This window comes from Mandrillus leucophaeus, unplaced genomic scaffold (genome assembly GCF_000951045.1).
Source record: "Mandrillus leucophaeus isolate KB7577 unplaced genomic scaffold, Mleu.le_1.0 Scaffold561, whole genome shotgun sequence".
NCBI classification, from domain to species: domain Eukaryota; kingdom Metazoa; phylum Chordata; class Mammalia; order Primates; family Cercopithecidae; genus Mandrillus; species Mandrillus leucophaeus.
This window is the reverse complement of record NW_012106042.1, coordinates 232,102-248,279: the sequence shown is the minus strand read 5'-3', so window position 1 is coordinate 248,279 and position 16,178 is coordinate 232,102. Positions and strand designations below refer to the sequence as shown.

Genomic DNA, 16,178 nt, shown 5'->3' with positions numbered 1-16,178 from the left:
CCTGTAGTCCAGCTACTTGGGGATGAAGTGGGAGGATCACTTGAGCCTGGGAGGTCAAGGCTGCGGTGAGCCAAGATGGTGCCACTGCACTCCAGCCTGGGTGGCAGAGTGAAACCCAGTTTCAAAAATAAGTAAACAAAACACACACACACACACACACACACACACACACACACACACACCCTCATTTGAAACCCTTGGGGCCATCAACTTTAGAATTTAAGTTTTTCAGATTTTAAAAAGGCAGTACAGTGCATATTCCTGGCAACCTTTAATTATGTGGTGTATGGTATATATACACCATATATTACCTTATGCCTTCTGCGGGTCTAGGACAGCACTATAATCAGAAACTTTAATATCTCTGAAGGGAAGCATGCAATTTCATACTAAGTGGAATAAATAAAGACTTAATTTGAATCTGGTGTTGCCAACAAATGAATTTTAATGCAAAACTTAGGGGAAAAAACCTTTTCAAAGTGTTGTAGATTTTAAGATTGGAGATAAGAAACCTTGAATTTGTATCTCATTGCAGTAATTTGCATTTTCCTTACCTCCAGTGAAGCTGAGCATCCTTTTATGTGTAGATTGAAAATTTGCATTTCCTCATGGATGAATTGTCTGCTAAGTCCTTTGCCTATCTTCTAGGTTCTCTTTCTTGCCTGTTGAAAAGTTCTTGTACATTATAGACATTAGTCCTTTGTCATATGCATTGTGAATTTTTTAGCAGTCTATCATTTATTTTTGAGGCTTGTTTGTGATATTTTTGCATACAAAAGTGTTTTTACTTTAAAAATTGTTTTATCCTAGGAGATCTTAAAGTATTTTGCCCACATCGAATCTGACCTGTCTTTTCTGGAGGTCAAGATTATGTTTTATTAGAAGAAGAAATTGAGGCCCAGATTGATAAAGTGACTGCCTACAGGCACAGGAGTCTATATCTATAGTAGAAGGAAATATGTAGTAGATAGAAAGTAGTACATAGAAATACATGATAGATAGAAAATCTTTGCTACTTTATTTTGTATTTAGATATTTGCACTTCTGTTTTTTTCTTTTTAGATAGGGGCCTCACTTTGTCGCTCAGGCTGGAGTGCAGTGGTATGATCATAATTCACTCACTGCAGCCTTGGCCTCTGGGCTCAAGTGATCCCCCCACCTCAGCCTCCCACATCACTGGGACTACAGGTGTGCACCACCATGCCTTGCGTATTTTTAAATTTTTTTTTGTAGGGACGGAATCTCACTATGTTGCCCAGGCTGGTCTCAAACTCCTGGGCTCCAGTGATCCTCCCACCTCGGCCTCCTAAAATGCCAGGATTATAGGCACGAGCCACCTTACCTGGCCAATATTTGAACTTTCTGCCTTACCAAATATGTTTGAGGTCACTAATTTCAGGAACCAAATTTAAGGTATAACGGTTACTGTCATACATCAGAGGCATTAATTATCAAATTTAAATTTCAGGAACTAAGTCTTTCAGTTGTCCTTTGCACAGTATTTTCCTTCTGACTTCTAGTTTCAGCTTTTTGTTGTGAACCCAGGAAATCTAAGACAGATCTGCCAGCCTCGGCCTCCCAAAGTGTTGGGATTACAGGTGTAACCCACTGTGCTGGCCAATTACTGTTATTTTTTCCTGAAGTTTGAGTTGTCCGGCTTCAGTTCCCAGGGTTTTAAGAAAGCACAGCTGAGTTTTCAGTGACTCCAAATTAGGAAAAATGGGGGAATAAAAAGAAGGAAAAAAATTGAAAACATTATTTTGAAAGCTTATAGCCAAAAAAATTAGAATTCCATCCAAACTGTAGAAGCTAATAAAAATTGAAACAAAAATTAGGCAAGACTAGAATCTAACAATGGGTATACTGTCGTTTTGAAATATAATTTTTTCTCTCTCCAGTTTCCCTTTTGCTAAAGACAAATCATGGTAGGACTGGTTTGCTTATTATACTTGGCCTAATTATTTGTATACAGTGCAGCAAGAATAATTATTTTTTACTTAGGCTTTTAAATGGGCTTTGATTGAACTTTGTTCCATAGGAGGAATCTCAGATAAGATTTTTTTTTTTTTTTGAGATGGAGTCTTGCTGTGTTACCCAGGCTGGAGTGCAGTGGCACAATCTCAGCTCACTGCAGCCTCCACCTCCTGGGTTCAAGTGATTCTCCTGCCTAAGCCTCCCGAGGACCTGGGATTACAGGTGCCCATCACCGTGCCCGGCTAATTTTTGTATTTTCAGTAGAGACGGTATTTCACCATGTTGGCCAGGCTTGTCTTGAACTCCTGACCTCATGATCCACCCGCCTCAGCCTGCCAAAATGCTGTGATTATAGGCATGAGCCACCACGCCCAGACATCAGATAACACTTCTTGAAAGCCGAGCCCAGCCATGAATTTATGTCATCAAATATCTATGAGTTGGGTGAATTTCTCCTCCTCTTGAGGTTCCAAGATAAACCTGAGGCTTCTGTGCCTGTCGGAAAGTGACATTCGTTAATTACCAAGGGTCAGAAACCCTATATGTGGACTGTGTACATGAAATATGAGGCCAGTTTTTCCAAGGGCTTTATTGCCTTCATAAGTCAAGTCTGATTCTTTAAAGGAAAGTACACCATTCCAGTCAAAGACGTGGTAAAATTACCAGTTTCTCCAACTGTGTCCTGTTACAAATGAAAACAGATTCTTATTGCACTTATGCAAATAACTGTATTGCCATAAGTTAAGAATACTCACAAATAGTTTCCAAATTCTGGAGAAAATCAGGTAGACAGAAACAAGTATGCTCCAAATCTTGCTTATGGGAGTATACTACATTGTTAAAAGCTGTCAGTAGCTCAAAAGAGAAGTTTTAAGACTCTGAAAAACAAAACAGGCCGGGCGCGGTGGCTCAAGCCTGTAATCCCAGCACTTTGGGAGGCCGAGACGGGCGGATCACGAGGTCAGGAGATCGAGACCATCCTGGCTAACACGGTGAAACCCTGTCTCTATTAAAAAATACAAAAAAACAACTAGCCAGGCGAGGTAGCGGGTGCCTGTAGTCCCAGCTACTCGGGAGGCTGAGGCAGGAGAATGGCGTAAACCCGGGAGGCGGAGCTAGCAGTGAGCTGAGATCAAGCCACTAAACCCGAGAGGCGGAGCTTGCAGTGAGCTGAGATCGCGCCACTGCACTCCAGCCCGGGTGACAGAGCGAGACTCCGTCTCAAAAAAAAAAAAAAAAAAAAGAAAGAAAAGAAAAACAAAACAAAGGATCAGCAAAAAGTCAAAAAAATTAGTTCGGTCCATGCAGTTATTTCTTGTTCTGCTTGATACTCGTGAACATTTTAGCTCTCCAGGAGTCCTAGAAGTTTCTCCTCTATTCTGATGTCACAGTCTTCAAAAGTTATCAGAAACATGCATTTAAGAGCACCTATTGGAATTTTATAGCTGATTATAAAACCATCTTCTAAAAAGGACTAAAACAAGACAACAATTGTCCATGAATGAAAAAAAAGTTTTAAGGCAGCCATAATCAAAAGACACAATTGACAAAGAAATTTGTTACCTCTGTGGCACACAATAATTTTAACATAACAATTAGGATTATTACCGATAATGTACGCTAAGTTATATCAGAATTGCAGGAGTTTCCTATAATTTTGGAACACATACTAATAACATATTTATACAAATACAGTCCAAAGAAAACCAAACAACATTTCATATTTAACAATGCTTCCTATATAATTTTTATACTAAATAAGCCAAATTATGACATTTTTGGACTTCAGGGAACCTAATGTCTTAAAGGATTAATTAGGTTAGAAAAAGACATAATTTATAATTTGATTTTGGAAAATTTGTCAAATATAAAAGTTTAAAATGCTTGATATTACAAAATAGTATTACAAGTCATTGTTTAACCAAAGTGCTAATTCAAGGATTTCAAAAAAAGTGAAAACCTTCATTCTTTGAGAGAAGAGACTTAATTTTCTAAACAAGAAGCCCTAATAAAAACAGCTTGAAGCCAATTACATTTGTTTTTCAAAATTTTGTAAATAATCTATAAAGTTTAACCTTGATTATAAAATGTAACTTCTATAAGCCTTTTATAACCTTTATTAAGGAGTTGGAGGAGTTGGTTAATGCTTTAAGAAAAACTTGTTAATCTGACACAGGGGTCCATGTACTGGTTTTGCATCCGTGTGCCTTTGATACTAATGATTCATTTATAGAGAAACTGAACTTATTTTATCTTTAAAAATTGGCCTTTACAAACTTATACGCTCTCCTCTTCCACGATAGTTCCTGGCCCTTGAGGAATCAAATAGCTTCAATTGTTTTTTGCCCTATATTTCAGGAATGCAGTTTATTTTGATTGGCATCTTCCACAGGGCCTGAAGATGAGGCTTTAATTGCTGTCGGTGTTTAAGATTTAGCAGGACTTGATGTCCTTTTTAGACCCAGGAGTTAAAGCCCTCTAAGTCAATGTCACAAGGACTTTAAAAGCACATACAGGAAGATACATGGATATAATAACCTTAGTTAAAAAAAAAAATTTTTTTTTTAATCTCAGTTTTTTCCTAAGCAAAACCAAAACTTAATAATAATATTTGGATTTTCTGGTTTGTCCTGAACATCCCTCTTTTTTTTTTTTTTTGAGACGGAGTCTTGCTCTGTGGCCAGGCTGCAGTGCAGTGGCGTGATCTCGGCTCACTGCAACCTCCACCTCCCGGGTTCAAGCAATTCTCCTGCCTTAGCCTCCGGAATAGCTGGGACTACAGGCACACGCCACCACGCCCAGCTAATTTTTTTTGTATTTTTAGTAGAGACAGGGTTTCACCATGTTGACCAGGATGGTCTCGATCTCTTGACCTCCTGATCCACCTGCCTCGGCCTCCCAAAGTGCTGGGATTACAGGTATGAGCCACTGCACCCAGCCTCTTTATTCTTATAACTTTCTTTACATCTCCTTTTGTTTCCTGGTTGTATTTACCTTGTTTTATACATAACCTTTAAATAAGCTTTGAATTAGGCAAAACTTGTTCACCTTTTATTTTTTAGCAAGAATGTTTTCCTATAATATATATTTATTGGAAAATATCCAAATAATTATCTATTAATATAACTTTATATCCTAAATTATGACCAGTTTTTCTGCAAGTACTTATCCTATTATATTTACCTAATTATTGTAATTGTTTTACTCTGATTATTTATGAAAATTGTGATAGTCATGATTTAAAGTTATGAAACTGCCATTGAAAGTTATAACTGAGACAGTGAAAAAAGATTTGACCTAACTGACTCCATCTTGCTCTTAGCCCCAGGCTGTCCTTGTTCACTCCCGGTCATAGGCCAAACTAACTTTAGGAGGAATTTAGCTTATAGATTAGCTTTGAAACAAAGAGAATAACAGTCCTTTCCCAAAACAAACCTCCTTATTGTCTGTGCATACTGCCTAAAACCACAGGATTCGAAGTTATGGTAATCTTACTAAATTCAAGATGAAGCTGTTTTCATTAAGCCCATATCAATGTCTTATTTATTAAAAATTACACAAGCAAAGAATCATTCTGTTTTGGGCTGGGCTTATAGTTTGTAACCCCTATGCCAAATTTTGACACCTTATAGTATTTGGCAGGGATAAGTATGAAATTGCTTGATTAATAAATGCAAAACAAAAGAATGTATACTGGCAAATCTTAAGACATTTCTAATATTACCTTACCAAATAATTTTAAAACTAGCTTATTTAATTTTACTTAAGTTACATAAACTTGAAAAAGCATTTGACTATTCTTTTTTAGTATCTGATTTAAGTGCTTTTCTTTTTCTTTTTTTTTTTTTTTTTTTGTTGTTGAGACAGAGTCTCGCTTTGTTGCCCAGACTGGAGTGCAGTGGCTGGATCTCAGCTCACTGCAAGCTCCGCCTCCCGGGTTCACGCCATTCTCCTGCCTCAGCCTCCCGAGTAGCTGGGACTACAGATGCCCGCCACCTCGCCCAGCTAGGTTTTTGTATTTTTTAGTAGAGACGGGGTTTCACCGTGTTAGCCAGGATGGTCTCGATCTCCTGACCTTGTGATCCACACATCTTGGCCTCCCAAAGTGCTGGGATTACAGGCTTGAGCCACCGCGCCCGGCCAAGTGCTTTTATTTTTCTTTAAGCCAATTAATTAGATCTCATATATTTTTAGTAGTGAAACACTGTGTACACAACATATACATACATCTAAAGACATATTAGGCATGCCGATGGATTTATAAAGACCCCCTTTTTTTCTTATACTTTCATATTCTTGATAACCTGTTTCACAACCCTACACATTTGTCAGCTAAATAGCCTTAAATTTGCACATTAAAGGAAATAGTTGGGGTGAAATCAAATAGCAAAATTTACATCATAATGTACAGAGAGAAAGGTCTGGTGGTGCAGAACTAGAGGGAGATGCTTTTACAGTGCACTTAAAAAATTTTTTTAAACAAAGACATTTCTGAGAGTCTTCCTTAAAAACTCAAGTGTAGCCTCTGTTGCAATAACTATTTTAGTCAAAAAATCAGGTGAAAATGGAATTCAGTCAACTAAGAAGAAAAAAAAAAAACTTTTGCTCAAAAAAAAAGACAAAGTCTTAGGAGAGAAAAAAGAAACAGCTCAAAAACATGAAGGCCTTTTAAATACAAACATGCCCACATGCGCACATACACATACACATCTTGGATGTTAACCTTTTAATTAAGCCAACTTTTAACCATTGAGCTCCTTTAAAAGAAAAAAAATCTTTTAAAATCTTATTACCGTATTTCAACTAGGACAAAATGCTGCTAAACTAACAATCATCACACAAATTATACGATTTCTGAGTGCTCTAAGTGTAAGCAGAATTTAACACCAGCTGGTTGTTAATGCTAACTTCAGTCATTTAAAAAGAATTTGCAAGACAGAATCCGAAACCAGTTTCTTACATAATGATGGGTCTCAGGCTGTAGACTGCTCTCTACCATCCTAGAAACAGGAAAAACAAAAACAAAAACAAAACTCATCTTCCCTGTTAGAAGCAAGCTCAAACTCCATAAAGGAATTATCTGCCTTCCATAGACATGCAGGCAGGAAAGCTTGCTTTCCTTGTGTTGGAAGCAAGTAAAACTCCAAAAAAAGAGGAGTTGTAACAGCAAAATAAGCTTTAGATCTTGACCAAATTTTGAGAGATCAGAGATTCTGTGGAGGGGGTGCTCTCAGGCCTCAGCAAATTGTCCTGTTGGTTTGAGCCATAAAGTTAGCTCATACTGGTACCAAGCACCGACAGGAGATTTGTCAAAGGTCAGGGGCATCTCCACTCAGAATCCACCCCACCTTGAGGTTACCAAAATGTGAACCCTGAAAATCTGAGACAGGTCTCAGTTAATTTAGAAAGTTTATTTTGCCAAGGTTGAAGATGTGCCCATGACACAGCCTCAGGAGGTCCTGAGTACCTGTGCCCAAGATAGTTGGGGCACAGCTTGGTTTTATACATTTTTGAGAGACATGAGACATCAATCAATATATTAGTTCATTAATTAATCACTAATAATGATTAGTACATTAGTTCAGAAAGGCTGAGACAACTCAAAGCAACACCCCACAACCGGGGGCTTCCAGGTCACAGGTTGGTGAGAAACAGATGGTTGCATTCACTTGAGTTTCTGCTAAGTCTTTCCAAAGGAGGCAATCAGAATATGCATCTGTCTCTGTGAGCAGGGGGATGACTTTGAATAGAATGGGAGGCAGATTTTCCTTGAGCAGTTCCCAGCTTGAAAGGGCCCAAGATATTTTCCTTTTAGACTGTCATACCTTTACTCCCTCACTCTGTGTGTCTCTCAGCAGCTCTTTTCATTACTCTCTCAAAATATATCCTCTTATTCTAATTTACTTTGAAATTTTTACCTCAGTTTCAGGAACAAATGTATCTTTTCACATTCAGTTATCTCTTACTAAGCTGTTCTCACTCAAGCACTCTGAATCTCAATTTATATCTACAGTGTGCAGTGTAGTAAAGCAACCATATGAAGAGTGAACAAGAGGCAATGAATAGGAAAGAGCTGTTTTTGACTATTTGGTATTATTTTCTAATTAAATCACCTAAATTGAAAAACAACAGTAACAGACTTTCCAGTTGTGTTAGTGTAGAGAAAAAGAGGTAACAGTGTATTTTAAATATTCACAATTGCCTGAAGATAATGTATTTTCACATTGCAATAATGTATGTTAGAGTATAAGTGTGGCATATGGGTTGATTTTTCAGTATATCCTTCTGATAATGTTTTTGTTCTTCTCAGGTGGATAAAGTAGAATCCTTCAAATATAGTCAGAGTACTAAGGATAGCCTCCATGCCAAGTACAACACCAAAACCTGTGCCACTGTAGTGGGTGATGATCAATGGGGACACCTGCAGTTGGATGCTACCTCTGTGTACCTGCTCTTCTTAGCGCAAATGACTGCCTCAGGTCAGTACAAGGAGAGAAGTGCTGGGAGCCCCTGAGCATGGAGTCTGGGGTACTAATTAATATTCTTTTAAATTGAGGACTAGGAAGGCTGGGGTAGATCTTCTTGAGACAGGTGTTTTTTATTATTTATTAATCCTCAGATATGAGATGGCAAAGAAGGGCTGGGGTTTATTGCTTGTTCTCATACAGTACATTGACAAGCCTGTCGGTTAGTATAAATACAAATTCAATCACCTACTTTATGCTACTGTTTATGAATATAACAAGGCATCTGTCTATAGGCATCTAAATTAAGAAAATTAACTTAGGAATCAGAATCCAAATTTTTAAATTATTGAATACTGTATTCTTTTCAGATGGTTCTCATTAATTTTGGATGCTTTACCTGAGAAAGGGAAATGTAAGAAACAATTTAATTTCCTTTTATTTCTCCTAAATTGGGGGAGGGCAATGTATCCGATTATACCTAGTTTATAAATGTAATGGGACCTTTGCCAGAGCTTCCTAAACTAATGTACTTCTCAAAATACCAAATTTTTGACATTTTAATTTCTTCATCTTCCAATCGGTTATTGAGCTCCTTGGTACTAAGGGCATCCAGGGTGGGAATTCCCTCAAAATACTCTTCTTCTCCTTTTTTAATAGAAATAAATATTTGATGATAAACCTTTCCTTTATTTCCTCTAGAACACACAGCTCAGAAGCTGAATAGCCTTTTCTCAAAAGTATGAACTAGCTACCCAGATATGTCCTCCTGTTGTAGGGGAGGAGGTTTTTTCCAGAATAAATGTAGTTTTAGGTTTAATTTATTTAAATAGAATGACAGCTATAACTATTTCTAATATTATTTTAATACCAATTCTGGCGTTTTGTCTACAAAGCAACAATGTCTGAGTATCTCTTGTAGTTTTTCATTTTGAGCCCAGAATGCAAGCAGAAATGTATCAAAGAGGCTTATAGGAGACATAACCATTCATTCAACAAATGTTTATTGATTCCTGACTTAACATTTGATTTTCATCTCAATCAGCTGAGTTTGATAGGTACTTGGAATAAGGTAGATATTATTTGATCAGGCCTTTTGAGGAATATGTAGAAATTTACAAATCAGAGAAGGGAAGGGGATAGCATGAATATAACATGGAAATTTGAAAGGTACTGGCCATCAAGGTAAGGCTGGTTATCTTCTATGGTTAGAGTATAACATGCATCTGGAAAAATGACTAACTGTGAAACTAGAAAGTTGGGGCTAGCTATTTGAGGGCCTGTGTACCATACTATGTAGTTTGGAGTTTAGTCCGTAATCAGTAGTGAGTCATTCAAGGTAAATAATCAAGGAAGTTTCGGATGATTCACTTCAGTAGTAGGAAGATAGATTGGATAGGAAAGAAGATTAAGATGGCAAACTAGTTAGAAAGTTAGTGAAATACTTTAAGGCAAGATTGATATAGAATTTATGTAAGGCAGTTACCTTGAGAATGAAAGGGCATATTTGAGATAAAAATGGTAGTATGCAAGATCATAGAGTATTTAGTGATGCTCTACACATTTTTGAATACTTACAAATCTCAACCTTGGTTAAAAGAGAGGCTTAGACAGAACCTGACTGCAACTTATAGAATGGGGGCATGAGGAGCTCCATGGAACCCCCAGCAAAATAACCATAAATGTTGAAATTTATTTTTTAAAAACCAGCCACTTACATTATTGGAAATTGTCTGAAGGACATACAGCAAGTAGAGAAACATTTACTCCAGGAAATCTACCAAGTATTGGTAAAAGCAGTGAGGGAGTGTGGCATTTGAGTCTCAATCTACTCCCTCCTCCACCCCACCTCAGCATGGCAGAAGCAATATTCAAGGCGGGTACAGCCAAGAGCACAATCTCCCCAGCTAGTTCCCAGTTTAGGGACACTGTATCTCCCCGAGGGAGGTAGGTTGTGATCATTTCTCATCCTCTCCAGCTCCATGTTGCAGAAGCTAGTTCAGGCAAGAATAGCTAACAGGCCTGGAGCTCCCCTCCTCCCCAGGAAAAGGCAGGGTGAGAATTAGGCCCTGATCAACCTTGGCCCACTTCACTATGAGGGTGGAGGTTCCCCACCGGGAGGGGCAAACTAAGAAGATCAAAGGTCACCATCTCTTCCCAGCACTCAATTTGTAAAGCAGGGGTGTCACTACAAAAGAATTGGGCCACTGTTCTCACCACTAGCTCTGGAGCACTGCCACAGAAATTTTGCTGGGGAGAGAGGCAGGCTGTAAGGACACAAAGCTCTGTAGCTTTTCCCAAAGGAATTGACTTTATTTAAGAGTGTGGGAAAGTTAAAACCTAAAGGCAATCTCAAAAAGCAATGGAGATTTGGGTTCTAAGCAATTAAGAGGAGGCTAGTAGCTCAATAAGAGCAACAAGCTAAACCATATACTAGCTCAATGGCACATGAACATTTTTCAGGATAGATTATATGGTATACCGTAAAACAAACCTCAATAAATTTGAAAGATTTCAAAATCACACGAAGTATGTTCTATGACCAAAATGGAATGAAATCAGGAACAGAAAGAAATTTAGGAAACTCACAAATATATGGAAATTAAGCAATACACACCTAAATGACCAATGAGTCAAATAAGAATCACAAGGGAAATTAGAAAATACTTTGAGCTAAATGAAAAAGAAAATACAACATACCAAAACTTATAGGAAGCAGAGAAAACAGTGCTTAGAGGGAAGTTTATAGCTGTAAACACCAATGAAAAAAAAAAAAGAAAAGAAAAATCAGTAACCTAACCTTCCACCTTAAGGCACTGGAAAAAGACAAGCAAACTAAGCCCAAAGCAAAGAGAAATGATGAAGTAATAAACATTACAGCAGAAATTAATGAAACAGAAAATGGAAAAAACAGTAGAGAAAATCAACAAAACCAAAAGTTCATTCTTTAAAAAGATCAACAAAATTGACAAATCTTTAGCTACACTGACCAAGAGAAAAAGAGAGAATACTCAAATTACTAAAACTAGGAATAAAAGAGGGGATATCGATACAACCTTACAAAAATGTAAAGAACTAAAGGGGAATACTATGGACAACTGGTTACCAACAAATTAGATAATTTTGATGAAATGGGAAAATTTCTTGAAAGACAAACTACTGAATCTGACTCAAGAAGCAAAGGAAATCGGAGTAGACTTACTACAATCAAAGAGAATTAGTAATATAAAATCCTTCCACAGAGAAAAGCCCAGGTGCAGATAGCTTTACTGGTAAATCTACCAAATAAAGAAGAGTGAACACCAATTCTTTACAAACACTTCCAAAAATAGAAGAGGTGACACTTGCAACCTCATTCTGTGGAGCCATTACTCTGATGCTAAAACCAGACAAAGATATCACAACAAAGTACAATTATAGATCAATATCTCTTATTAATAAAGACATAAAAATAAAATACTAGGTAACTGAATCCAGCAATATATTAACACGTTTATATACCTTGACCAAACCATATATATTCCAGGAGTGCAAGGTTGTTTTATTATCTGAAAATTAATTAATGCAATACATCATGTCAATGGAATAAAGGACAAAGGTATATTATTGTCTCAGTAGACACAGAAAAACAATTGACAAATTCAATACCTTATCATGATAAATACTTACCAAATAAAGAATAGAGGAGCATTTTTTCAACCTGATAAATGGCATCTTTGAAAATCCACAGCTAACATGACATTTGATGGTGAAAGAATGAATGCTTTTCCCCTTAGATCAGAATAAGACAAGGACATCAACTCTTGCCACCAGTATCTAAAATTGTACTGGCAGTTTAGCAAGGGCAAAGAGCCAATAAAAAGAAATAAAAGGCATGAAATAAATGAAGGAGTATAATTATCTCCATTTGCAGATGATAGTTCTTACATAGAGAAATCCTAAGGAATTCACTAAAAATCTGGAATAAACAAAGTTTAGCAAGGTAACAACATACAAGATAAATATGCAAAAATGAATTATATTTCTAAACAGGAGTGAATAACCAAAATGAAATTTAAAAATAATTTCTATTAAAATAGGATCAAAAATGAAATAATAAGGAATAAATTTAATAAAAGAAATATAAAATTTGTACTTTGAAAGATACAAAACATTGTTGAAAGAAAGTAAAGATCTGACTAAATGGAAAGACATCTATATTCAAGGATTAGAAGATTTATTGTTAAGGTGGCAACATTTCCCAAATTAATCTACAGATTCAACATCAACTGACTTTGCAGAAATTGACAACCTGTTTCTAAAATTTGAATGGAAATTTAAAGGACCCAGAAGAGCTAAAACAATCTTAAAAAAGAAGAAAGTTGAAGGACTCCAACTTCCTAATTTCAAAAATACAAAGCTACATTAATTAAAACAGCACAGGTACTGGCATAAGTATAGACATGTAGCTCTTTCGAATAGAATTGAGAAGTTAGAAATAAGCCATCACTTTATGCTCAGTTGACTTTTGACAAAGGTGCCAAGATAACTCAATGGGGAAAGAATAGTCTCTTCAACAAATGGTGCTGGGACAACTGTATGTTCACATGCAAAAGAATGAAATTGGACTTCTTCCTCACACCATATATAAAAATTAACTCAAGGCTGGGCGCAGCAGCCCATGCCTGTAATTGCAGCACTTTGGGAGGCTGAGGTGGGAGGATCACTTAAAGTCAGGAGTTTGAGACCAGCCTGGCCAACATGGTGAAACCCCTACTCTACTAAAAATACAAAAATTAGTTAGGCATGGTGGTGTGCACCTGTAATCCCAGCTACTCGGGGCTGAGGCAGGAGAATCGCTTGAACCCGGGTGGCGGAGGTTGCAGTGAACCGAGATCGTGCCATTGCACTCCAGCCTGGGCAACAGAATGAGACTACATCTCAAACAAACAAACAGAAAATGAAATTAAATTTAAAAAAATTAACTCAAAATAAATTGTAAACCTAAATGTAAGAGGGAAAACTAAAACACTATATTAGTCTGCCACAACAGAATACCACATAATAGGTGGCTTAAATAACAGAAATTTATTTTCTCACAGTTCTGGAGGCTGGAAGTCCAAGAGCAAGGCTGGCAGGGTTGGTTTCTGGTGAGGCCTCTCATCTTGGCTTTCAGATGGCTACCCTTCCTGTGTTCTTACATGGCCTCTTCTCTATGTGCGTGCACTCCTGGTGTATCTTCCTCTTCTTATAAGGACAGCAGTCCTATTGGTTTAGGGCCACCCTCATGACCTCATTTATCTTCTTAATTATCTCCTTGAAGTCCCCATCTCCAAATATAGTCATATTAGGAGTTAGGGCTTCGACATATGAATTTTTGGGGGCAGGACAAAATTCAATACATAGCAAACACTCAGAGAAAAATATAGGAGTAAATGTTTCTGACCTTGGGTTAAGAAAAAGCCTCTTAGATATGGCACCAAAAGCATAAGCTACTGAAGAAAAAATAGACAAACTGGAATATCAAAATTAAGAACTTTTGTGCTTCAAAGGACCCCATCAAGAAAGTAAAAAAGCAACCAATAGTATAGAAGAAAATATTCACAGATCGTATATCTGATAAGGTACTTGTATCTAAAATAAAGAACTCTCAGAACTGAATATAAAAGATAAATAACCTAATTAAAAATGGTCAAAGAATCAGAGTTGACATTCCTCCAAAAAGATGTTCAGATAACCAATAAGTACGTGAAAGGATACTGAGCATCATTAATTTTGAAAGAAATGCGGGTCCCAACCACAATGAGATACCACTTCACACCCATCAGGATGACTGTAATCAAAAACACAGATTATAAGTGTTGCTGAGGATGTGGAGAAATTGGAACCCTCATACACTGCTGGTGGAAATGTAAAATGGTGCAGCTGCTTTGGAAAAGAGTCTGGTAGTTCCTTAAAAGGATTAAAAAAGAGATACCATATGATCTAGCAGTTTCACTCCTAAGTGTATATATACCCAAGAGAAATGAAAACGTAGGTTCACTCAAAAGCTTATACATTAATGTTTATAGCAGCATTACTTATGATAGCCATAAACAAAAATAACCCAAATGTTTATCAACTGATAAATGGATAAATAAAATATGATACATCTGCACAATGGAATTTTTAAAGTTTTTTTCATGTTACTGCTACCTCTGAAGATGGAATATTTGGGGCAATAAAAAAAGAATTACGGATACATGCCACAACACTGACAAACCTTGAAATTATTATGCTAAGTGAAAGAACCCAGACATGAAAGGCCATATATTGTACGATTCCATTTATATGAATGTCAACTAAGGCAAATCATAGAGACAGGAAGTAGATTAGTGATTACTTAGGCTGGAGGGCAACTGTAGAAGGGAAATGGGGAGTGACTGTTAAGGGGCACAGGATTTCTTTTTGGAGTGATGACAATGTTCTACAATTGATTGTGGTGATGGTCGCACAGCTGTGCATACACTAGAAGCCATTGAATATATACTTATGCATTCTTTTTACGTATCTCAATAAAGTTGTTTCTAAAAATGAGACAAAGAGGCTTAATGTTATACAGATGAGTGCAGAATATAAGTGCAATAGACCACTGATTTAGCTCCATTTCTGGAGCCCTGTATGCTTTAGTATTCTTTATATAGTACTGTTACATTTGGTCTAATCCAGCCCTATCTCATTTTATGTGTACTCACCTCTGCATTCTTTGTTCAACAAGCAGTGTCTCAGTTCTACAGGAGGCACAGGATCCAGAGGTCCTCCATTTATGACCTTTCCTCAAGAGACATCCCTTTCCTGTGGTTAGCAGAGGTGTTTAAAATCCCTTAATAAATTTTCAAACATCTACTGTTCAATGCTGTTTAATACCATTCATAATACTATGTGAGATACTTTTAGTGGCTATGTGAGATACTTTTAGAAGATGCAGATATAAATAAGATAGTTCTTTCCTTAAAATTCAAGTACACATTTGTCTATAATACAGAGTAAAAAAATAAGTTCATAAAAGTAAGAAAAACAAAATTCTGTGAGTCACAAAATAGGAGAATCAATGATAGCATCACAGAGGAGATAGCATTTGAGCTGAGCCTTGAAAGAACAGTAGGATTTCAAGACGTGGAAAGAAGAAGGCCATTTAAATGGAGAATATAATGAGCAAAAGGATATAAATGGTAGAAATGTCTGGCATGTGTATGGTATAGCTGTGATGCAAGTCTAACAGATGAATAAGACCAGTTTCATACTTTTGCCTTCTCTGTCTCTGCTCAATTGTGTTGGCACACAAAGATGATAAGCTAAAGCTAAGAAGCTGATGTCCCATGTCACTATCATCTCTTCTCTTTACCCGCGTCTTTCCAAGAAGTTAATGTCATTACCGTTACAAGAAAAAACACACTTTGCCAGTTTGCTCCTGCAACTTCCCTGTGCTATGGATGCTATTTTGACAGAACCATGGATCAGGAGGAGTTTGCAATCTGATAATACCGATCATATAGTTCTTTTTAATTATAAAGTTACACAGTTCCATGATTTAAAATATATGTTAATAGATCAAAGATTTAGATGTGGCCAGGCGCGGTGGCTCACGCCTGTAATCCCAGCACTTTGGGAGGCTGAGGTGGGTGGATGATGAAGTCAGGAGTTCAAGACCAGCCTGGCCAACATGGTGAAATCCCTTCTCTACTAAACATACAAAAAAATTAGCCGGGCGTGGTGGTGGGC

At 37.1% G+C, this 16,178-nt stretch overlaps 1 protein-coding gene across 5 annotated transcripts in view; it reads left to right on the top strand.

The window, feature by feature from the left end:
- The window catches only part of PHKA1 (phosphorylase kinase, alpha 1 (muscle)), a 129,923-nt gene that overhangs the window by 10,302 nt on the left and 103,443 nt on the right, over positions 1-16,178 (top strand). For all 5 annotated transcript variants that reach the window (XM_011998219.1, XM_011998218.1, XM_011998217.1 and 2 more), the window contains exon 4: positions 8,285-8,453. In XM_011998219.1, coding sequence (XP_011853609.1) covers positions 8,285-8,453 — 169 coding nt within the window. The remainder of the gene's footprint in view (positions 1-8,284; positions 8,454-16,178) is intronic.